General features: G+C 34.7%; 5 protein-coding genes, 1 long non-coding RNA gene and 2 pseudogenes across 8 annotated transcripts; 4 read left to right on the top strand and 4 right to left on the bottom strand.

Annotated features, from left to right (window-relative positions):
- Nucleotides 1-164: 164 nt before the first annotated feature.
- On the top strand, nt 165-1394 carry LOC104715078 (F-box protein At3g28330). The gene is made up of 2 exons (XM_010432529.1): nt 165-534; nt 619-1394. Exons 1-2 carry the CDS (start codon nt 165-167, stop codon nt 1392-1394), a joined length of 1146 nt encoding a protein of 381 aa, XP_010430831.1.
- Nucleotides 1395-2105: 711 nt separating this feature from the next.
- On the top strand, nt 2106-3138 carry LOC147937855 (F-box protein At3g28330-like). The gene is made up of 3 exons (XM_087465306.1): nt 2106-2201; nt 2534-2640; nt 2808-3138. The coding sequence occupies exons 1-3, from the start codon at nt 2106-2108 to the stop codon at nt 3136-3138; spliced, it is 534 nt and encodes a 177-aa protein (XP_087321432.1).
- A 541-nt stretch (nt 3139-3679) lies between these two features.
- On the bottom strand, nt 3680-5747 carry LOC104710667 (uncharacterized). Of its 3 annotated transcripts, XM_010427304.2 has the most exons (5): nt 5273-5702; nt 4998-5171; nt 4453-4734; nt 4214-4371; nt 3680-4111 (listed from the first exon to the last, which is right to left on the bottom strand). In XM_010427304.2, the coding sequence occupies exons 1-5, from the start codon at nt 5608-5610 to the stop codon at nt 3954-3956; spliced, it is 1110 nt and encodes a 369-aa protein (XP_010425606.1). In that variant the 5' UTR covers nt 5611-5702; the 3' UTR covers nt 3680-3953. The 3 variants fall into 3 exon arrangements, 2 of the variants coding, with proteins under 2 accessions (XP_010425606.1, XP_019085772.1); XR_015567196.1 differs by having other exon boundaries at nt 4214-4736; XM_019230227.2 differs by lacking the exon at nt 4453-4734 and having other exon boundaries at nt 5273-5747.
- Nucleotides 5748-6686: 939 nt separating this feature from the next.
- Nucleotides 6687-8774, bottom strand: LOC104710665 (uncharacterized). Its single transcript, XM_087467620.1, has 6 exons — nt 8441-8774; nt 8169-8341; nt 7638-7920; nt 7433-7542; nt 7172-7222; nt 6687-7073 (listed from the first exon to the last, which is right to left on the bottom strand). Exons 1-6 carry the CDS (start codon nt 8740-8742, stop codon nt 6892-6894), a joined length of 1101 nt encoding a protein of 366 aa, XP_087323746.1. The 5' UTR covers nt 8743-8774; the 3' UTR covers nt 6687-6891.
- A 6303-nt stretch (nt 8775-15077) lies between these two features.
- Nucleotides 15078-15644, top strand: LOC104710663 (uncharacterized). Its single transcript, XR_755046.3, has 2 exons — nt 15078-15174; nt 15260-15644. It is a non-coding gene; the product is annotated as an uncharacterized LOC104710663 (long non-coding RNA).
- On the bottom strand, nt 15619-16486 carry LOC104710662 (zinc finger AN1 domain-containing stress-associated protein 12-like). Its single transcript, XM_010427300.3, has 2 exons — nt 16243-16486; nt 15619-16163 (listed from the first exon to the last, which is right to left on the bottom strand). Exons 1-2 carry the CDS (start codon nt 16348-16350, stop codon nt 15711-15713), a joined length of 561 nt encoding a protein of 186 aa, XP_010425602.1. The 5' UTR covers nt 16351-16486; the 3' UTR covers nt 15619-15710.
- Nucleotides 16487-19833: 3347 nt separating this feature from the next.
- LOC147937854 (uncharacterized) lies at nt 19834-20935 on the bottom strand (annotated as a pseudogene).
- An 89-nt stretch (nt 20936-21024) lies between these two features.
- On the top strand, nt 21025-22435 carry LOC104715077 (putative F-box protein At3g28280 pseudogene; annotated as a pseudogene).
- The last annotated feature ends 1300 nt before the right edge of the window (nt 22436-23735 follow it).

Here is a 23735-nt window from a genome sequence, read left to right as displayed (position 1 = left end):
CACAAACGTGGCTTATATGTAACACATGATCAGATTCTCTAATTAGGTCCAGAAGCCCAATATACTAGTGGTTATTTATATATTATATATAATAAATAATATCTTATTTTTAGGGTTAGTCTTTGAAACCGAGTAAACCCTAAACCGATATCAAAGCAAAATCAATGGAGTCAGGAACGAAGAAGAAGAAAACGATGGCTTACTACACAGAAGATCTCATGTTAAATATATTGTCGAGATTACCACTTAAGTGCATCACATCTTTCGCAGTGGTTTGCAAGGAATGGAAATCGATACTCGAATCTCAATATCTACACGACCTTTTCATGTCACATCATCAAAACTCGCATACGTCGTGGTCACTCATGTGCAGAGACACTCAGAAAGAAGTCGTGGCTCACTACAGGTGCGAGACTTGGGGACTTCCACGTTCTCTAGGCTCTTACATCTCCTCTTTCCTAACCCACAAATTCAAATTCCAGGAGGAAAAAGTTACTGTTGATGCATACACTGATGTCGGGTTGATTCTAGTTAGTTTGAAACCTACCTTCTATGTGGCTAATCCGATTTCACGACAATGTGTTGAAATTAAATTACCTCCTCTTCCTCCTCGAGAAGTTGAAGGATTCAGACCATCTGCACTCGCCACACGAACTGAAAATGGTGTCGTTTCAGATTACAAAATTGTTCTGATGGACAAAAAGAGCGAAGATACCGGCACAATAAGCTTACTCATATATTCATCTAAGGCAGGTGTCTGGCATTTCAACACTCTCCATACTCCTTTCGCTTTGAGGTGTGTTACTTGGTTCAATCCTGTTAGCTTGAACGGAAACCTTTACTGGCTTGGCTGCACTTACGGGAGAGACGATCATGACGTTGTTGTATCCCATAATTTATATGCTACTGGTTTGGATTATTACCAATGCAGAGTTATACAGTTCCCTGATGTAGAAAACAATGTGAATTTCAGAAGAGCTTGCACAACATCTCAAGGATCTTTAATGTATATGAACATTATCAAAGAAGACAAAGATGATGGAAGTGTAATGAATAAGTTATGTGTATGGAGATTACATAGCAAGGAATGGCAAATAGTATCTCAAATATCTCCGGCTTGTATGAAGAGGGGTTTAAATTACTATCCGTTGGCAATAAACCCTTTTGATGCTAATAAAATGTACTTGTGGAGTGAGCTGCATAAATGTTTTGTATCTACTACTAACTTGAACAAAGGCAAGTTTGAGCGTCACAAGAACTTGGAATGTAGCAGCGATGGTCACGTTTTGAGCTTTGCTAGAGAATGGAATCCGTTTGAAGACCTCTTTGACTCATTCTCTTCCAAGTTTGTTCTCCCACGTTCGCTGCACCGTATCCCTTCAAGAGAATGGTGAGAGGAGTTTCCTTGCTTCTTATTTGTTTTTCTATCTATTGTTATTTCCTAAGAGGAACGAGCTGTTTTAGCTTTTTTGGCTTACATTTTTTGACCTTTGAGTACTTTGGTCTAACTAAGTTAGTAGAAAAGGGAAACTGTTTTATTTTTTACACTTTGATGATTGCTAATGACAGAACATATGAACAGAACACATTAATATACCGCAAAACAAATTTCGATGCGGCCAGCATTGACTGCTTGTTCGATGTGTGAAATGTATACATAATACTTTGCGGGTATACTTGAAATGTATACAAAATACAGTTTTTAGTTAATTGAAAGGAGATCTTTGGTTTGTGTTTTCCTTCTCTTTCATAGTTACCATTGGTTATAAATATAATTTTTTGGTCAACCAGGTATATATATTTCTATAGCCACTACTGTATGTAGATTCGTTAGTACCAGAGAGAACCCTAATTACTTATCACAGTAAACCCTAATTCCAATAAAAATATTGGTGACAGTGAAGAAGAAGAAGAAGATGGGTTCCTTAACAGAGGATGTTTTGGTAACCATATTCGTGAGATTAACGGTAATGAGCATCACTACTTGAACATAGGTTTGCAATAACTGGAAATCAATTCTTGAATCCCAATATTTCCGAGAGCATTTCCTTTCTTACCATCACAAAAACTCGCATTCTTCGTGCAGGGACTCTCCGAAATAACTAATGGCTTACTTTGGATGCAAGATTTGGGGACTTCCACGATCTCCAGGTTCTTACATCTCTTCTTTCATAACCGAAACGTTCGAGGCTTACACCGATGTAGGATTTATTCTCATCAGTTTGGCTAATACGATCTCTAATAATATAACCTACTATACGTAGCTAATTCGAATTCACGAAAATATGTTAAGATCCCTCCTCATCCTCATTCTCAATCCTCCTACAGAAGAACTATTCAGAGACTTTGGACTAGTCAGACGAATCGAAAACGGTGTCGTTTGTGGTACAAAATTGTTTACATGGATATAAGTGACGTAGATGATCCAAAGTTGCATATATATATTCATCTGAGACGGGCTATTGGAGTTCCATCACTCTAACATCCTCATTTTCCGTTGCCCGGTGTTGGTTTGTGTGACATCGTTACCTAGAACGAACACCTTTACTGGGTCGTCTACAGCTTAAGAAACGAAGCAGTTGTTGCATCCCATGATTTCTACGCTAGTAGCACAGAATCTGATGGATACAGGCAGGGCCAGTGATAGATATGTGCAACAAGTGCATTTGCACTGGGACTATATTAAAATTACATGTATTTTAAGACTAAAAAAAAAAATTCAAAAAAAATTTATATGTGATTAAGGCCCATTTTTCAAAAATGAACTGGGACTATAACCATTTTTGTGATTCTTACACCGGATACAGCGTTATGTTATTCACTGATGTAGGTGAAGATGTCTTAGTGAGAAGAGCTTGCACAACTTCTCAAGGATCTCTTATGTATATGAACATCATGTATAAAACCCCAGCGAATAAGTTATGTCTATGGAGGTTAGAGAGCGGTGAATGGCAACTAGTATCCGAAATCTCTATGGATTGCAATAAGGACGGTAGCAAATACTTCCCAGTGGCTACAAACCCATTTAATGTCAGTACTATATACCTGTGGACCAGGATGCATAAATGTTTGGTATCTGCTAACTTCAACGAAGGAAAGCTTTGGTTTCACAACAACTTGGAAGTTGGAACAGAGTAGCCATGGTAACATTTTGAGCTTTGCTGGAGACCTGAGCCCATTTCAAGCCGTCTATGATAGATACTTTATCCCGTTTGTTCTCCCGCATTGGCTGTATCGGATCCCTTCCTCGCCATCATGAGCAAAGGTGGGAGACGTTTCCTTTTACTTATTTATTTATTTTCAACTTATTTTTATTTCCTAGTTGTATTAGATATTGGTAATTTTGATTTGCTTATTGATGATCGTTAACGATGCAATGAAAGAAGAGTATGGATTCGTTACCTAACGTAGTAACATAAACTGTACAACCAGCTTGGTAGATCTCTATGTATCATAGAATACATAACGATATGAATAATAGAGTGAAAAAAAAAACAGAGGAAAACAGAGCAAATAACAAATAAGAACTCATGAAACCTAGGAACATGAAGTTCATTTTGGTGAGAAACGTTTTAGTATTTCAAATTACTATGATACGCAAACTTATTTCCAAGTTGAGTTTAGAAGTTTTGTTTTACAGTCATTGTTGGATCTTATGTTAGTTAAGTAAGATCAAGAGTTTTTCAATGGTAGGTAGATGAAGACTGCCTTTATTCTTGGTTTTCATCTATTTAATTAGGAAACAAGCACACAAAAAGCATGGAGAATTGGGAAAAGTGGTAGATAGGCTCCTACATAAGGAAGACCAATCCTCCAATTATTAACACAAAACACACTTAAATTTAAAACATAAATATGTGAATTCGGTTGACTAATCCAAGTAACTTCGGTATGGTTCTCTGGTCTTGTTCAAAACTCTCTGGTTCGACTGGTAGTTCGCATAAGGCAAAAACTTAACTTGGAAAGTATTTAGTGTTAGATAAGTCTTCAAATTCGACCTCTAACTTCAACGTATCATTCACGAGAAGACCTTTAGAAGTATCCTGCAGATCAGCAAACGATACAAACCTCTGGAATCCCCAACTACTTGCTTGATCCGACCAGCTTTCGACTGTCGATAAGATAGTGACAAAAGAATGGTTAAATCTGAAGGAACAATATTATCAAAGTAACATTAGTCACACTATAATTCGTAGCTTTATATTATATTTACCGTTCGTCTCCATATCTTTAGAGTACTTCTGATTTATAATTCGTACTTTAGCTTTTAGGTAAACTCTTTCATAAGGCTTAAAATCAGGCGCAATAACATATACCGACAACGAGTTACCCTGTCCTTCCCCATCGCCTCTTGGATACATTTTCAGAGCCCTAAGAGTTATACATAGGAAAATAGTTAAATTTTTATTAAATCATATTACTTAGACCAGTTATGACTTATGAGGAAATCACCAGCTTCTTCCTCCGATCAACAACATGTTAGATAGATAGACATTTTGCTCTAGTGAGGAGAAGTTGGATATCGTCCACTTGAGAAGGCGGTTATGCAAATTCTTAGTGAAGGAGAACACTTCCATTTTGTTAAAAACTTCAGTGACAAATATGTCGACACCGAATAAAACACTGTCACCGTCGAAAAGCCAACCAGCATCTGGATTGGCTACTTCGCCGTAGGATCTAACGTTACCGTATCCCCAGTATGGTTTGGACAGAAAAAAAGCGTTTTGCATCTGTCTCTGTGTACCAGACATAAGTTTGAGATTGTGTATTTTAAATGAAAATTTTGGCATTTGAAATTACGTAAAACCATCATCGTCTCAGTTGTTTTAATTTTAAACGTTTAAAGCTTTATTTTTTAAAAGCTATATAACATGGCGAATGTGATGGCCTTTGTGTTTTTGTGTACAACTTGCAATGAAATTTTGATAAATTGACTAGAGAGTATAAGAAAGCAGATGCTATGGAGAAAAAGGTACGAAAAGGGCATAAGGATGTACCTTGATACAGTGAAGTACTTGTCCTCTTTCCGGTTATAAATGAAGAATTTGACTTCTGCGTAAACTTCTTTAGGAGAGTTAAATAGTGCTGAATTGTCTATTTGGACGTACATTGAAACCCAATCAGCTGGAGCACCATCCTTAACGTTTCCTTTATGATAGACAATAAATGTCCTGTTTGCAAATGAATATATATACTCTCACTATCAAATGTGTCTTTGTAACTTGAGATGCAAGGAAATGCACAAAACCGTAAAATAAAAGAATATATGTACCAGTTGTATCCACCGGATTGAAAAGGACGCGTTTTGTACTTCTCGACGTTTGGAGAAGTGGCGAGTTTTGTGAAAGATTCGATTTTGAGACAATACGTAGACGGTTGACTAACTCTCCACAATTCTCTCCTGTCAGAGAGCTTATCGGCGGAGATTGGGCTATCAATAACGGAAATGGAAGATGTTGCTATTGAAGGTTGTGTTATTACAAGTTTCATGAATTGGAATGCAAAGAAACAACAAAAGAAGCAAACCAAGCACATTGCTCCATAGTTTGTCTTTCTCTTCTCCTCCTGAAACATGTTTTCTTCTTTTTTTATCAAACCCTTCTCAAACATGTTTAATCCAGTGAGTTGATAAGTGTGACGGTACTTATTTATAATTAAATCAAAAGATTGATATAAGTAATGGCGTTAGTTAGACATATTTTAATTATAAACACAAAAGGGGTGAGTTAGGTATATATGGATCACATACATAGTAGCCACATTTCTTTTGGTTTTTGGCTTTTTATATCTGGTGTAAAGAGTTCCTAAATCGCAAAAAGTTACTTCAACCATACATATGTACGTGCGTGTCTTGAGACTTTTCACATTGCAATAACTTGGATTGCGCCTAGATAAGATTTCTTGAATTATCTACCAGATTTGTCCAAAAAGAAAAGAAAAAAATATCTACCAGATACGATTTTCTCAACACGTGTTTCTTGAATTAATAGTAAACAATAGAAGTAGTAGTACCTAATTTAGAATGGAGAGGAATTAACGAGAAGCACTATAGACCGTATACGCCACACACTAGACAGTAGCTTCTAGCTACAAAACAAGAAGATGGACCCAACAGCTGAAGACTATTTCATATTCTTTTCACGGGCCGTAAATACATCGAATACCCCCTAAAGATAATTCTATCAATATTGTTTACGAAGTTTAGAAGAACAAATACAAATATAAAAGTTGGCTATATCATGCATTTATATTTGTAGTAATTCTTTGAAATGCCACATTCTAAAATATCACAATTATTGTATTTTAAAAAATATCACCAAAGTTTTATTTTTTCAAAAAATAGCATAAACACAAAAACTGATTTTCAAAGATGTAAAAATAATTTTCAAAGATACACCGAAAGAAGAGTATGAATTTGTTACCTAACTTAATTTACATAAACTGTATAAAACTAGCTTGGTAGATGATCTCTATGTATCACATACTCTCTATATAACCATGTAAATAAGAGTGAAAAACAGAGAAGAGAGCAAATAACAAAGAAGAACTTATGAAACATAAGAACATGATGTTTATTTTTGGTGAGAAACTTTTTATTATTTCACATTACTATCATACGCAAACGTATGAAGAATGCTTTTACTAGCTTAGTAGGCAGATAAAGACTGCTTTTACTAGCTTGGTAATTAGCAGATAAATACTGCTTTTATTCTTAGTTTTCATTTATTTAAATAGGAAACAAGTACACAAAGAGCATGAGGGAAAAGTGGTAGATAGGCTCCTACCTTAGGAAGACCAATCCTCCAATTATTAACACAAAAACACTTGGCAAAAAAACTGCAAAGAGTGTCTATCCGGTTATCTTGTCTTGTTTGAGGCTATCCGGCTCGGCTAATCGGTCGCAAAAGGCAAACCATAACTTGGGAAGTATTTGGTGTTAGAGAACTCTTCAAATTCAACCTCTATCTTCAATGTATCATTCACGAGAAGACCTTTAGAAGTATTCTTAAGATCAGCAAACGGTACAAACTTCTGGAATCCCCAACTGTTTGCTTGATCCGACCAGCTTTCAACTGTTGATAAGATAGTCACAAATGAGTGGTTAAATTCTAATGGACAATATTAACAGAATAAGTAGCATTAGTCACACTACTGTGTCTAATTAATTTACCTTTCTTCTCCACATCTTTTGAACCTTTCTGATCTATAATTCGTAGCTTAGCTTTTAGGCAGTGCCGGCGTTGATGCGGTGCAAGCGGTGCTTTTGCACCAGGTTTCATTTATAAAAAAAAAATTAGAAGGCTTTGAGCCCTCAAAGTTTAATATTTTTGATAAAAATGATTCTAAATTTATGAAATCTACAATTAACACCTTAAAAACATCAATTCTTTTCTTTTTTTTGCACCATGTCCAACAACAACTTGAGCCGGGCCTGCTTTTAGGTAAATCTTTTCATACCGCTTAACACCAACCGCATAAACATATAACGACAATGAGTTACCCTGTCCTTCCCCATCGCCACTTGGATATACTGTTAAAGCCCTAAGAGTTATACATAGGAACATAGTAAATAGTTATAAATTTTCATTAAATCAAATTTACTTAGATCACTTAATTATAACTTATGAGGAACTCACCAGCTTCTTCCTCCGATCATGAACATGTCAGATACATAGAGATATTGCTCTCGTGAGGAGAAGTTGGGTATCGTCCATTCAAGAAGGCGGTTATGCAAATTGTTAGTGAAGGAGAACACTTCCCATTTGTTAAAAACTTCAGTGACAAATACGTCGACACCGAATACAACACTGTCACCGTCAAAAAGCCAACCAGCAGCGGGATTGGCCACGTCAACGTAGGGTCTAACGTTACCGTATCCCCAAGATGGGTTGAACAGAAAAAAGCGCTTTGCATCCGTCTCTGTGTACCAGACATAAGTTTGAGATTGTGTGTTTTAAATGAAAGGCATTTGGAATTATGTAAAATCATCAACGATTGTTTTAATTTTTAGAAGTTATAAATTTTGTATGTAAACTCATTTTAGTAGTATTTACGAGAATTACCCTATGTAAGTGGCCGTTTGTGTTTTAAATCTAGAGGATGCAATGAATTTTTGATTAATGTATACACTAGTGCTTATAAGAAAGCAAATGTTATATGTGATATACCTTGATATGTGAAGTACTTGTCCTGTTTTCGGTTATAAATGAAGAATTTGACTTCTGCGTAAACTTCTTTGGGAGAGTTAAGGAGTGTTGAATTGTCTATTTGGACGTACATCGAAACCCAACCAGCTGGAGCACCATCCTTAACGTTTCCTTTAGGATAGACAATAAATGTCCTGTTTGCAAATGAATATATATACTCTCACTATCAAATGTGTCTTCGCAACTTGATATGCAAGCAAATGCGGTAAGCCTTAAAAGAAGATGATACTTACCAATTGTATCCACCGGATTGGAAAGGACGGGATTCATACTTTTCGACATTTGGAGAAGTGGCGAGTTTTGTGAAAGATTCGATTTTGAGACAATACGTAGACGGTGGACTAACTCTCCACAATTCTCTCCTGTCATAGAGCTTACCGGAGGTGACTGGGCTATCGATAACGGAAATGGATGATGTTGTAGTTGGAGGTTGTGTTGTTACGAGTTTCATGAATTGGAACGCAAAGAAACAACAAAAGAAGCAAACCAAGAATATTGCTCCATAATTTGTTTTTCTCTTCTCCTCTTGAAACATGTTTTCTTCTTTTTTTACCAACCCCTTTTCAAACAAGTTTACTTATGTGAGTGTGTAACTGTGACGGTAGTCATTTATAATCAATAGATTGGAGTAAGGTCATCTGCATTGGTAGAACAGGGTGTTCTTAGTCCAATAAAATGATAAATATATTGAACTGTGCTCATAAAACACTTTTTTAGTTCTTGATGTAGAACTGATATTGGCTCAGTTCTAAACTGACGTGGCAAGCTGTGAATGGATACAATTTTTTGCAAACAAATTTTCACAAATTAAAAGAGGATTTGATTGAGAATATATGGAATAAATTTGGAAATTAAACTATGTATTAATTGAATAAAATGTTTGTGTGCTTTAATTAAGTAATATGTTTTTTTTTATCTTTAATGTTTTTTTGTTTCATAAAAATTTGGTATTGTATTTTGAATTTTAGTAAAAGTTTTATAAGTTTGCAATTTAAATGTTATTTTTAAAGTTTTTATAAATGTAATATATTTAAGATTATTATACTATTAAATTTTATGATCTTAAACATGTTCTCCCAATAACAAACTTCTTAACAAAAGATCTAAACTAATGATCTTACATTATTTTCATAATATTTTTACTCTAAGAACACCCAAAAGTGTTCTCTCAATAAAGATGCCACTAGCTTTCTCACCCTCTGCCTCTGCAAAAGCTCCACAGAACCTGCTCACTTCCTTACTGATTTTTTGCCATATTTGTCTACAATGGTCAGGGCGCCTAGGCTCAGCACCACCATGTACATGACTACTTGTTTCATAATAGTCTCCTATACGGATCCAAAAGGACCCTGCCTTTTGGCCATTCCCAACTATTGCATCCTTCGATGTGTTTAACCAGCCGCTTATTAGGACTAAATCATCTTGTGTGGACCATAACCGTCTCTCCCTATGCTGTTCTGCTGTCTCTTCTGATTGACTAGGAGGTTGACTCGGCCGTGAACTAAAAGCAGGGAATTGAGAGGAACCAGTGTTTACATTGGGAGTAAAGCTGTCATATGGGAAGTTAAGAAGGCTAAAGTAGGATTTAGACTGACTGTTAGGAGTATTGTTTGATGACATAGCAATCAGAATTAAACAAGGAAGAAGCTTATTCAAAAGTTCTTAGAGATTGGAAGAAAGAAGCAAACAAGATGGATGATAGAAGAGAAGTAAAAGATAAGAGAGATTGAGTATTTGGGTCGGATGTAATATAGAGAAGTTAAGAAGATCATTAAATCAAAAGTTTGGTGTTGTTAGAGACTTTTAATTCTAAATAACCATTACCTACTTCAGTCAAATCAGAAGTAAATAAAAGTCATTGAGTGTTTTTTAAAAGTTTTAAAAGTTTCAAATCGTTTTTTAAAGTTTTAAGACTGCTGAAACCTAAATAGCAAAACTACAATCACAACTAATACGAGAACATGACAAGATGATAAAAGGTTAGATGCAGACACTAACTAAAATCATCCGATTTGAGATTAACAAGCCACAACTAAGTGACACTAAATTCACAACAACTCAATTACAAGAAATAAACCTAATCAAACATCCGAGATTAACAAGCCACAATCACACAACACTTATTAACAAGCCACTACAATCAAATAAAAACTGTGAATATACACTTAGGCTGCAAATGGATGCACACTACTACCTAAACCACAAAACCACTCAAATCATCCAAGTTTCAAAGCTTTCATAGACAACTCAGTTTCAAAAGTTTTAAAATATTCGAAAGTTTCAAATCGGTTTTTAAAGTTTTAAGACTACTGAAACCTAAATAGCAAAACTACAATCACAACTAATACGAGAACATGACAAGATGATAAAAGGTTAGATGCGGACACTAACTAAAATCATCCGATTTGAGATTAACAAGCCACAACTAAGTGACACTTAATTCACAACAACTCAATTACAAGAAATAAACCTAATCAAACATCCGAGATTAACAAGCAACAATCACAAAACTGTGAATATACACTTACACTACTACCTAAACCACAACACCACTCAAAATCATCCGAGACCAACCTTGTGACTTACCTTTTACTTTCGAGTAATGCAGGTTTGTTGATGGATATCCGATTTAATTTTCTCTGGTTAACCTCACCTACAAGCCTCATAAACAAAGCAAAATCGATTAATGTTCATCAGTGTAAGGCTAAAGCAAAATCGATTAAGGTTGATTTCAAATACAGGGCAAAATCGATTTGAAATCACTCATACAAATCGATTAAGGTTGATTTCAAATACAACACACGACATTATAAATTCACTCATACAAATCCTATATTGATTAATCAAAACCTTATACTAACAGATGAGACGAAACCCTATTACATGATACTAAATCGAAACCTATTCAGAGATTTCAAGACCCTAAATCGATGAAACAACGGATGAGATTACCTTGTCTATATCGCCGGAGATGAGATTTGGGAGATGAGATTTGCGAGATAGAGGAGACAGAGGAGACGAGGAGATCTCTTGAGTTTGGCGAGACAGAGGAGACAGAGGAGACGAGGAGATCTCTTGAGTTTGGCGAGACAGAGGAGACAGAGGAGACGAGGAGATCGCTTGACTTTCGACAGAGGAGACAGAGGCGAAATTGCCTCTCGATTTTGGTGTTTCAATGGCCGGAAAACACACCTTAATCGGAGAAGATAGAGCGTATGCAAGCTATCGCCGTTTGGGAGAGAAACACGAAAACCCTAGCCATGATATCGAACAAAATGAAAAATGAAATGATCTCTCGGTTGTAAAAAATTTGTTTCCAATCATAGTACGCCACGTCACAGTAGAACAAGCCCAAAAACAGTTATGAATTAAGATCCATCAACATGTTCTAAGGCCATTTTTATAATATTTTCATTTTTAAAAAGCCTTAGAACATAGCACAAGTTGTACCGATAAAAATGACCTAAGGGATTGCGTTAATTAAACATATTTGTTTACATTATACATATGCACAAAAAGGGTATAATGAGTAGCCAAATTTCTTTTGGGTTTCGGCTTTTTATGTTTGGCGTTTGCATTCATTTGTAGAAAAATTTATTATTTTCACCAAAATAAAAAGTTGTTGTGGAGGAGAAGTTGTACGTACATACTGACATACATATGGGTTTGTTTGGATTTTTTGGGTGAAGTACGTGTCTTGAGATCTTTCATGTCGGTAGAAGTTGGATTGCGAATAGATAAGATTTTTCGAATCATCGACCAGATTTCTCAACACGTGTTTAAACGAAAAAAAAAACAAATAATCTATATGAGTAGTACCTAATTTACCATGAAGACGAGAAGGAAGGACCGTCGACATTTGAAGCCCTAGACGGCTACACCACACACTAGCTAGACACAGTAGCTTTTAGGTACCCAACACCACACACTAGCTAGACACAGTAGCTTTTAGGTACCCAACAAAAAGGAAATGAATCCAACCGCTGAAGACTTTGGAAAAATACTTATCCATTCATCCCCTTTTCTCTCAGCCAATCAAAATCTTCCATCTAATATTTTATTTAAAAAATAAATCAAAATTAAATTAAAAAGCAACTCAAATTAAGGAAACAAATTTTAAAGTTAAATATTTGACTTGGTTTAGATTTTTAAAACTAGAGTATAATTATATGTCGGTTTGGATTTACAAATGAAGTGGTTAGAGTTTAGATTTTACAATTAAAACGAAATTATATGTCTGTTTGGGTTTACAAATGAGGTGGTTAGAGTTTAGATTTTACAATTAGAACGAAATTATATATTGGTTTGGATTCACAAATGAGATGGTTAGGGTTTAGATTTTACAAGTAGAACAAAATTATATGTCGGTTTGGATTCACAAATGAGATGTTAGGATTTAGATTTCACAATTAGAACGAAATTATATGTCGGTTTGGATTTACAAATGAGATGGTTAGGGTTTATATTTTACAAGTAGAACGAAATTATATGTCGGTTTGGGTTCACAAATGAGATGGTTAGGGTTTAGATTTCATATATGTCGGTTTGGGTTTATTAAAAAGCAATTTAAGTTTTTAATTTTATAATAATGTATACAGATTTTATTTCCTTATTTTATAAGGGGAAGAATGGAGGGGTAAACTCAAGTATTGTTCTATAATTTTTCATGCTGGCCGCAAAAAGTCGAATACCCTTCATAATTAAGCATATATAATTGATAATGTAAGTCAAGTTTTCGCAAGAGAAAAAGAGTTCGAATCTACTAATAGCACAAATGTGTTTAACGTCTTGTTTAGCACAAAAGAGTAAGAATTTGTAACTCGCTTAAAGTTGACTTTAATTAGAAGAACTGTGGTTTGATTTTTAGTTAAAATCTGGTTTACTTTGGTCGGTGAGAGAAGAATTTTGGGAATACTTTGGTTTGCTCATTTCCAGGGAAGAGACTTTTTTTTTTCAGTTGTGAGCAGTCAACTTTGGACTATCATTTCTCATGCAAATGTAATTCCATTTTGACATATGAATACACTATGTTATAGTACTCACAGAAATGAATCCATTGCTCTCATAAATCAGGTTGTTCTGTCATAATAATTTGTTAAAAAAGTTATCGGAAAAAGTAGTCCGGCAAAAATGTCAAAAATCAGGTTGTTCTGGGAAAATCGGTATTTTCATACCCCAGTTAAGGGGGTATGTTGAATTCATACCCTAGCTATAGCATTGAGTCAATCCATACACAAAGTTAACAAAAATTCAAATTTGCTTCACCAACTCGACAAAATGTGTAAGAACATGACTAAGCTGTGACGGTGTTATCTTTCCGTTAGCGGCTGGTGACGTGGCTGCCACGTATGAAACGACGTGGTGTGAGAAAATAAAAGAGAGAGCTTCGTTTGTCTAAAACGACGTCGTTTCAGACTGTCTTCTTCCCAATTTAAAAAATACCGATTTTCCGGTTGTTCTGTCATAATAATTTGTTAAAAAAGTTATCCGAAAAAGTAGGCCGGCAAACATGTCAAAAATCAGTTAACTCACATTCTAACAATATATATGTTCATAGAGACGTTTCATCCTCTTTTGATACATTATTGGAGTCTTCAAACATACATTTTTCTGAATGGGCCTATTATATGATTAAGACCCAGAACGTATAAGTGCTTTTGTGTTGGGAAAGCCCAACGAAGAAGAGGTTGTTTTGCTCTGGAGATAAAATTGCTGCCCGTATGATAGACCAAAGCAACCGGTGGGGAAAAACAAATAAGACAATTCGCGTCTCCGAGAGAGAGAGAGAGAGTAACTTCATATGGTTTAGTTCGGTTCACTTGTAATTTCCGGCTATTTTTCTGTTCACTTGTTACTGATTTTCTAGTATTGAAATAGTGAATTTAACGCCTATTAATAAGTGTGTAAGTGTTATAATACATAACCTGAAAACTTTTCTCTATAGTGATTACTTGAGTTTGATGAGTATCTTTCACTAATTTCTAGTGATGATTGATCATAGTTGGAGCAGACTCAGCCAACATGTTGTCCATGTGTGTGGACCACAACGAAGAATGCGCGCCTTCGTCTTGTGGAGATATTTGTATGTGTTTTCTTTCCCTCCTTTTGTTTTTTCCTTCGATGATGAATATATATAGCTTAAATCTGGACTTTGATTAGTTTATAAGATAATCAAAGGGAAAGCAAATACCGCGCATTGCCTACGTTTTCCAGGTGACTGGTATGGAACCTTTCAATTGAATGTTTTTTTTTTTTTTTTTTTATCTTCATGGTTTTGTGCACTTACCATTGTTGAATTTTCCCACTTGGTTCCATGTTTTCGGTATTGGACAGCGGTCACTAGGATTTAGCGTGCGAGTTGAGTTGAAGACAGAAACTAGAGTTTCAGTATGTCTTTTGTTTTTTAAGTTGGTTATGTTCCCGAGTTACTCAACCTTACAATTTATTTTTTTTAATACCCAGGAAGTGATCATTGGTCCTGAAAATAGGACAAGTATTCCTTCTTTCGAGGACTTGTATGTATCTTGTAACCCCAAGAGAGGTATAACAACTGCTTTATCCATTTTTGAAGTCTTTTTTTAACTTGCACCGCTCTGTAATGCTCTTTCGGTGCAAAAAAAAAAAAAAAGAGGGCTATTGCAGGACAACCAGGGAACTTAGGCGCAAATTACTTCATGTGGATGCTTTTTGAGAAAGTGAGGTTTACATTGGATGGCCTAGAATGTAATAAAATTGGTGATGGCTATGATGCTTAGCCAACCAAATTTCTGCCCTTCACCATTATTGGAGTTGCTTGCATAATCAGTTATGGAACTTCCATGAGGTTAGTATTCGTATAACTTTCTAACACCTTTCTGCATCATTGTTTCTCTTTCACCGGGTAACAAGTCTGTTTCAGGCAGATATGAACCGGATCAATCGGCACCAACTTTCTTTATATGGATTACAAGGAAGAAATCAACATCCAGTTATGTGCCAACTTTTAGTTTCTGAATCAGTATAACATAAGATTTGTTATTTGGCTTATTGAATTTTTCCTTTACACGATACAGAACGCGGGGGCTCACTCGTTCTCCATAGGAGTCACAGAAACACTCAACACAAATCTTATGATAGAGCTAAGAGCTGATGATATTGAATGCGTTTTCCAGAGGTAAAAAAAGAGTCTTAAAACTTGTAGGAGTTAAAAACTCAAAAATTTAGTGATTATGTGGAAGACGTACGTATGTATGTGATATGATCATTCCACAGTAATATAGAGGGGATATATGCTAATAACAATATGATCGATTCCTTGTAGATTTGATAGGTTACATGTTTTTTATATATGCCTTAACTATATGGTTCAATATCAGTCAGGTTCTGCCCGTATGAATGACAAATGTGTCACTTTGTATCAACGATGAAGAAGTTGGAAACAAAAGACTTCGTTTTTCATTGCGTAGAGATACATGAGAACATTTAGAACGATTTGGTTGAAGTAAATTGTTACAAGAGAAGAAACTAAAAAGACCTAACTGATGGTGGAGATCTTGATGAAACAGAACTTCCTCTTTCACAACCTTTCTCGTTTCTCAAACTCAAAGCTTCCATAAACCTCTCGTTCCACCTCGCGCTTTTCCCTGTATTAGTAATGGTCTTCTTGTTACAAACATGATCTGTCGGAAACCGGTGTTTCAAACAGAACTTGACTCCACAATCTTTGCAAGTAAGGTTGTTCGCGAAAGTCAGAACCTCTTTGCAACGTTTTACAGGACACGTTTGTTTCTTTTTCTTGTTCGGATCACAATCTCCGGATCTTTCGTGTTTCTCAAGCAAAGATTTGATCCCTTCTACATCAAAACCAGTTGTTTCAATAGCTATAGAACACGTTTCACAGATGGAAACTGTTCTGCTCCCGTGATCGGATTTCGGACAGTTATGAGACTTGTATGATCTATGGTCCAAACAAAACACCTTCACACACAAAGATTTTGAATCAAGAAACACTCAATTGTGGGAAAAGATTGAAAGATTCTGAGAAAAAAATGTTTACCAATTTGCAGCCGTCGCAAGTAAAAGGGAGAAAATCAAGTAATTTGCAATCAGGGTTTTGGCAATGCTCTCCAAGATCAGGAAACGCTTCTGTTCCTCCTCCTGCCATAGCTTCTTGGTATGTTCCTGATGATGTGTTCTGGTTCTGGTTCTTGTTCTTAAATTTCTTGTGTTCTTGATTATGTATATATAGAGAGAGGTTAAGGCTGACTTGAAGACGAAGCCAGCGTCCAAGTTGGATTCTTCCTTCGATTCGGTTGTCAATTTTAAGTTTTCTTTATTTGGATTTTTCCTTTTTTTTTTTTTTTTTTAATATGGAGCGGAAAATATAATTTCCTTTAGACGAAACGCGGTTTTAGAACTTTCTAGGCCCATATAATTCAGAATTATGTTTCTTATCTTCTTAATTTAATCCATAGTACTTTGTTATTTTAATCTTATTTAAAAGCATAGTTTTAAAAATCGTGAGTAATAGTGGACGGTGAGTCGGTGACTTTCTAATTAGCACCTAAAACAGTTTAGTCGGGATGATTTAGACGGTTTAAATATTTTTATTTTTTATTTTCTTTTGTCATAATGATTTATATTATACAATATATATTTTCTTTTGCCATACATGTGATTAGTTTTCTAACTACCAAATAAATAGAAACAAAAGTATTCTTGATTGAATAGTGCCAATAGTATTCAATCAGTATTTTCTTTTATTTCCAGTTATTAAAGAGTGAATTAGTTCACTGACCAAAACAAAAAAAACTATAGAAGAAAATAATTAACTATTTGAAAAAATTAGGAATTTAGGATCAGGGGTAGAGAAAATTACTAATTTAGTGTTGGTTGATGGTGGTGATGGTGGCCGGCCGGTGGAGGTAGTCGATGGCCGGCCGGCAGAGGTAGTCGTCGGAGTTGGTCGCCGGCGGAGGTCGCCGGAGAAAGTCGCCGGAGATGGTAACCGGCGAAAGTCGCCAGAGAAGTTCGTCGGAATTGGTCGCCGGAGTTGATCATCGGAGAAGGTCGCCGGAGATGGTGGCCGGAAATGATGGCCGGAGAAGGTCGCCGAAAGTGGTGGTGGCCGGAGGTCAGAGGTGGTGGTGACCAGTAATCGGAGGTGGTGGTGGCTGGTGATGGTGGCGGGGGAAATCTAAACCCTAGAGGTTACATTGAGAACCCTAGAGGTTACATTGAAAACCCTAATGACGATGGTGGTAAAGAGGTGGTGGTAGGGGCTAAAGATGATGGTGGCAAGGTGGTAAGAATAGTGATTATGGGAAGGTTAAAATGGTATATAATATAGATAATATAGAGTATATTACCTTTCATTTCATTGGTTAGAGTAGTCAGTGAATAAATTATAATTTTTTTGTTGAGTATTTATGTCAATTTCTCTAAATTTTATTTTTTAGAATACTTTTTATTTAATTTAAAAATTTAATATTTTTACTATTAAAATAATCATATTTTTATAAAATATACAAAATAAATGGATATTCATTTCCATTACAGTGGTGCTAAATGGATACCATCTAAAAGGTTGGATATTATAGTGGAGAAAACAAATATTTGGTGTATTAATTTTAAAATGGAAAAATACTTGGTGTTAGTCAATTAGTTTGAGAAAAAATATTATGATGATGACACATTAGCATAATTACGAAAAGGAAAAATGATTGCCAGCTACTTGAAGTATACGCCAAAACATGGCCACACATACAAACAATATAAATGTTTTGTTAACTACGTGAACTATTGTCATTATATAAGGACATTTATAAACAAACATAGGATATTTGTAAAACACCACAAACATTCAATTCTGATGTTTGGTTGGTCGGAATCCAGTGTTGACCGAAGTTGACCAGAAAAAAATATTCAAAAAAATATATTTTTCCAATTTTCCTAAAAATAATATTTTTTAAATGTATTTTTGATAAAGAAATAAAAAGGATAAGTGATTTGCATAATTTACAAAAACAAAATATAACAACAAAAAGTTATACAAAAATATTATATACCAAAAAAAAATTAAAAATTATATGACAAACAAAATTTGTGGTATATCTAGTAACTAATTTTGTTAATACAGAAAATACACCAAAAATAATATAATAAAACTATACCCCAAATATTTTGTGTGTAGTAGATTTTTTCGTAAAACTATAACAAATATATACTTTTCTTTTATAAATCATTTCCTTTTTATTTTGTAATTTCAAAGGTGGGGGTTTTAATTATCTTTTTCTTTTTACTTATTTATAAGATTATGTCATTTGAAATATATCCAAGGCATTGCCAACTATTTTTTTATTTAAGAAAAAAACAACCTTATATTTTAAAAAAATAACCTTTTGTTTTTCAATTATCTTCTAAATATATGTCTTTCATGTAAAACAAAAAAAAAATTCATTATTATCTTCCTTTCTTTTTCTTATTAAAAACAAATAAATATTTGGCAATGTCTTGGTTATATTTCAAATGACATATTCTTATAAATTAGTAAAAAGAAAAAAAAATATTTAAAACCCTCAACTTTGAAAATACAAAATAAAAAATGATTTTTAAAAGGAAAAGGTATATATTTGTTATAAATTTATGAAAAAATCTACTACACACAAAATATTTGGGATATAGTTTTATTATATTATTTTTGGTGTATTTTCTGTATTAACAAAATTAGTTACTAGATATACCACAAATTTTGTTTATCATATAATTTTTAATTTTCTTTTTGTATATAAATTTCTTGTATAACTTTTTGTTGTTATATTTTGTTTTTGTAAATTATACAAATCATTTATCTTTTTTATTTATTTATCAAAAATACATACAAACTAAAACAATCTGACTCGTTTTTTTAATTCAAAAACAAAAAAAAAAATATTATTTTCAGGAACAAAGGAAAAAAAATTGAATATCTTTTTCTGGTCAACGCCACGGTCAACGTCGGTCAACACTAGTCAACATGTTGGCGTATACTTCAAGTAGGTGGCAATCATTTTTCCTTACCAAAAACGCTCGGCTAAAACATAATTTCTCGGAAAAAAAAAGCATAAAAACATTTCTAAACTAATATATAGAGGATTATTGAGAAATTTAGAAAAGAAAAAGATAAAATAACAAAAAGAAACATATAATAAAAATAAATAAGCAAAACAAACAAAAATAAATAAGCAAAAATAATTGTGAAATTCATTAACTTGTACCATCAATTCTACAAAAAAAAAAATAGAAAAAAAAAACGGATTTCGTAAGTTATGTTCTCTTGACCAAACTGGTCAGTTTGCATCACTTCACCTCTGAGACATGTAATTTCATCTTCTCCACAACCATCATCATTAAACTGAACCAAATCTAACAAAATCTATGACTTCGATAACCCTACTTATGGAAGTAGGCATGACCAAAATCAAACTGTAATTGTAACAGTTAACCGTAATTTTATGGTTAAATTATATCAATCATAACTATTAATTAATCATAATCGTATTAAAACTGTTGGTTAACCGCATAAATAAACCGTAACCATTTTTAAAATATAAGAAAATATACTAGTAATATTTATTTAATTTTTTTTCCATCCAATAACCTATATTAATTAATGGAATATTACAGCAGATACAAGATCAATACAAAACTTCAGAAAACAATTTATTACATAAGCAGAATTTGTGCCATATAATGAAGATAACAAACATGACGAAGTGAATTTGAATATGCTTCCTTCCGGTAAGCCTTACTCGCTATCATGTTATTAAACATGGTATGTTCCTTCTTCATAAGCCATCTTACTTTAATGTGATATGTATGCCTTATTGGCATTCTTGGTTTGAGACTCCACACCACATAAATAAAGCTTGTTGCTTTTGGAAAAAGTTTTGAAATATTAACAGTCCGATACCAATTAGTCCGTATCGGTGTCCTTGTGCGTATCAGAAAAATTGGCTTGCTAATGGTATAATTCCATCTTATTATACATCTGAGACCAAAAACATTGGAGATCGTCACAACAACTATAACCGTCATATCGAGGAGGCCGTGTATACCAACACCGTGAATGAACCACAACATCATCTCACAAACACTTATACCTCTGTGGAGAGAAAATAAATCTCTGACAGCAAGAATCAAAGTGACGTCGGCCAACGTTGTGGAGACCCAAAACAGAGACAAACCCAGCTATGGATTTGTTAACAAAACCATCATCATATCCAGATTACCATGTTCTTCACTGCTAGACAAACCCGCCAAGAAAAAATAATGCCAAAGTTTAATGATGCAATCAGACTGGAGTTTTATCTCCAATCTTCTGATCCAAATATTGATACACCTGGATCCCAAATCTGGGATTGGAAATCGTTCCTCATTTTGATAAAACTCACGACGGAGTTGGCTATTTGACGGTGTTGATGAGGAACGATTCCAATTGTGAACCCAAGGAAGCCGCCAGAAATGATCTTCAGCGGAAATGCGCCGACACTACTCCAAATATTAATACCAACCGTATAATATTTATCAAACGGTTATGGTTAAAGTTAAATCAAACTTCTAACTGTAATTGGTAATTAATAAACCATAACTGTGATAACAATAATTGTGGTCACCAATATGGAAGAGACTCGTGGAGGAAAAGAAAAAAAAGATGGAGAGACTCGTGGGCTATATCTGCTTTAGCCCAATCTAAAAACAAGTTAACTCATCTTGACCCAAGAACCTGATTCGTTGTTCTCTAAAAGAGTAAAAAACCTAATCCGAACACACGCACATTCACCAATACAGAGAAAAAAAACTAACCCTAACAAAAATGAATCCCTTGACAGAAGATCTATGGGAAATTATACTAGCACGATTACCAATAAAGATGATCAAATCTTCAAAATTGGTTTGCAAGCAATGGAAATCGATCGTGGAGTCTCCATATTTCCGTGACCTGTTCTTGTCTCTTCACGAAAACTCGCATTGTTCTTCATGGTCGCTCATGTTTAGTTGTTCAACGAGAGAAATCGTGGCTCATTACGGATGTGATACTTGGGGTCTTCCACGTTCTCTAGGCTTCTACATCTCTTCTTTCCTAACCAACAAGTTTAAGACTCAAAACGGCATGCTCAAAGTATGGGCGTACACGGGCGACGTTGGATTGATTTTGATCAGTGAAAACTATGTCTGCGCCAAGAACCGATCCTTGTACGTGGCTAATCCAATTTCACAGGAATGCGTACGAACCCCTTCTCATGCTCATCTCAAGGAATATTCATGTCCCTTGGGGATGGCCACACAAACTGAGAACGGCATCCTCTTGGGTTACAAAGTTGTTATGGTCGACTTCACAGCTAAACATTTTAGTTTGTTGATATTTTCGTCTGAGACAGGCTTGTGGAGTCACAAAATGGTCCATAAAAATTTCACTTTGCGCTATAATACAACCATCAGCTTGCCTGAAAAGATTCACTGGCTCTCCAAAAGTGACCAGGAAGAAATTGTTGTATCCATGGATCTTTACGTCACAGGCTCTATTCAATGCCGTCTTACGCCTTTCCCGGATTCAGGAAAACATCCAAGATTCGTTAGATATCTCTTAACTTGTCAAGGATCTCTCATGTATATGAACATAGTCTCTGTAACCAAAGTTGATGGAAGTGTAGAGGATAAGCTATGTCTATGGAGGCTAAAGAGCGGAGAATGGCAACTAGTATCTCAAATCACCCCTACTTTTATTGAGACCGGTTTCGAGTATTTTCCCTTGGGAATAAATCCTTTTGATGATAAAAAAAGTATACTGTTGGAGCAACAAGGACAAAAACAGGTTGTTATCTATTAACTTACGCAATGGGAAGTTTGTGATCCACAGTGAGTTGGAACGTAGCGGAGATGGTTGCACTCTGAGTTCCGTTGAATGCCAGAGAGCTCTGCCATATACCATCGAAAGATCACACCTTTCCCTTGTACGTTTTGCCACGATGGCTGCATCGGATTCCAGTGAGAAGTGTTCACCGAGAAAGCATCACCAACAGTCTCTTTCCTTCAAACTTCAAACAGCTCCAAAACAATCTCAACCGCAAAACTCACTCGGCAGCTCCAAAAAAAGTTACAAGTTTAAGAGTGAGAACTGAAAAGAAGATGTCAAAGTTTAAACAAAGATGAATGGGAATTGCTTATTATACCCTCAGGATGTGTCAATACACGGGGAGCAATTGGATCAAGGTAAGCATCACATTTACAAATTATTCACTTGCTTATTAGTTTAATTAATATATTTGGTATAACTTATATATTACTAAATTTCTTAATCTTTCAGTGTAAATCTTATTCATCTGAGATTTTGTTGTCTTTCTTATTTTATGGAGATATCTAAATTTTTCGCTGGCATTATGTATTTAAAAAAACGTATGAACGATTTAGACGAAAAGTATATTTGTTTCTTTCTCGGTCTCTCGTCGACTTTTTAGTTAAAGATTTACGATGTTTGTGTGAATTGGTGACGAGATAGTCCACCACTTGAAAACTCTGCTTTAGTTTCATGTTAATTAATAACATGTATAAGAGTTATCATGAATTTGATATATTTCTGCTTCTACCTTTTCCTGCTTTTTGTTGAGTTCTCTAAGGTAGTCTACCTCTCTCTCTTGTACTCCTTTCCTTCAGCTGATAAGCACATGATCGAGGTACGTGTGGGGCTGAAGGATGAGTTAGTTTACGCCGTAAACAGAACTATTAGATTGTATAGCTACAAATCCAGAGGAGAAGCGTTTGTAAAAGATATGTATTGTTTGATGAATGTACAGTGACGTATGTGTCGCTTGTGAGAGAGAGTTGATGAATCGGTGATGTGCCCTGTGGCTCTCTATATCTTTTGTAAAACAGTGTATCAGGGGTTAAGAAAGAGAGTTACACAGATTCAATCTTAACACTAAATCTCTCTCCAATGACTTTGCATATATAGAACATCACATCTTAGATAGAATTGTATTGCCAGACTTAAGTGTATGTTTCAGCTTGACGTCATATCTAACAGGTAGCAAGTTCAAGATCAAGATTGCTTCAACATCAATCTCAATACTACCAAGTTCAGCTTCAAGAAATCATATCAAAAAATGTTCTTATCAGTTCTTTTAGTTTCAACCATCCTGATAGTTTAATAGTGAGGCTTCCTTGTAAAATACAAAGACAAAAAAACGTGTCCATAGGTGACTATAGACGGGATGTGTAAAGTAATACTCTAATCAGTAATCACTATAAGATAGTTTGATTTAAAAACTTTTGGTAGAGACTTATTGGAGTTAAAGATAACAAAAAAGAGTTTTTAAAATTTATAAACCTCCAACTTTTCAGAACATGCATCAACGTTTTACGAAACTAGGAAGAAAAGAACATCAGAAAAGAACATCTCTAAGATTTTTGTGATTTAATTTTGATTTTGCATCTGTGGCAAAAATTTTGGACTTGTATTTGGGCCGAGATGTAGAAGGCATAGCTGGACTTGTTTTTGTGACTACTACTTTT

This window comes from Camelina sativa, chromosome 9, assembly GCF_030686135.1.
Source record: "Camelina sativa cultivar CO46 ecotype springtype chromosome 9, ASM3068613v1".
Lineage (NCBI taxonomy): Eukaryota > Viridiplantae > Streptophyta > Magnoliopsida > Brassicales > Brassicaceae > Camelina > Camelina sativa.
This window is presented reverse-complemented; position numbering and strand designations above follow the sequence as displayed.

Bases quoted from the DNA above. Each gene is read 5' to 3' on its own strand.
- LOC104715078 (XM_010432529.1), top strand. From the start codon at position 165: ATGGAGTCAGGAACGAAGAAGAAGAAAACGATGGCTTACTACACAGAA. The intron at 535-618 runs GTTTGAAACCTA...CTCCTCGAGAAG, and splicing joins TGTCGGGTTGATTCTAGTTA to TTGAAGGATTCAGACCATCT.
- LOC147937855 (XM_087465306.1), top strand. From the start codon at position 2,106: ATGGCTTACTTTGGATGCAAGATTTGGGGACTTCCACGATCTCCAGGT. The intron at 2,202-2,533 runs GTAGGATTTATT...ATCGTTACCTAG, and splicing joins CGTTCGAGGCTTACACCGAT to AACGAACACCTTTACTGGGT. The intron at 2,641-2,807 runs GTGATAGATATG...CACCGGATACAG, and splicing joins GATGGATACAGGCAGGGCCA to CGTTATGTTATTCACTGATG.
- LOC104710662 (XM_010427300.3), bottom strand. From the start codon at position 16,350: ATGGCAGGAGGAGGAACAGAAGCGTTTCCTGATCTTGGAGAGCATTGC. The intron at 16,164-16,242 runs GTAAACATTTTT...TTGTGTGTGAAG, and splicing joins CTTGCGACGGCTGCAAATTG to GTGTTTTGTTTGGACCATAG.
- LOC104710667 (XM_010427304.2), bottom strand. From the start codon at position 5,610: ATGTTTGAGAAGGGTTTGATAAAAAAAGAAGAAAACATGTTTCAGGAG. The intron at 5,172-5,272 runs GTACATATATTC...ATTTGCAAACAG, and splicing joins CAATCCGGTGGATACAACTG to GACATTTATTGTCTATCATA. The intron at 4,735-4,997 runs GTACATCCTTAT...TGGTACACAGAG, and splicing joins AAGTACTTCACTGTATCAAG to ACAGATGCAAAACGCTTTTT.
- LOC104710665 (XM_087467620.1), bottom strand. From the start codon at position 8,742: ATGTTTCAAGAGGAGAAGAGAAAAACAAATTATGGAGCAATATTCTTG. The intron at 7,543-7,637 runs GTGAGTTCCTCA...TATAACTCTTAG, and splicing joins ATGATCGGAGGAAGAAGCTG to GGCTTTAACAGTATATCCAA. The intron at 7,074-7,171 runs GTAAATTAATTA...TCTTATCAACAG, and splicing joins AAAAGATGTGGAGAAGAAAG to TTGAAAGCTGGTCGGATCAA.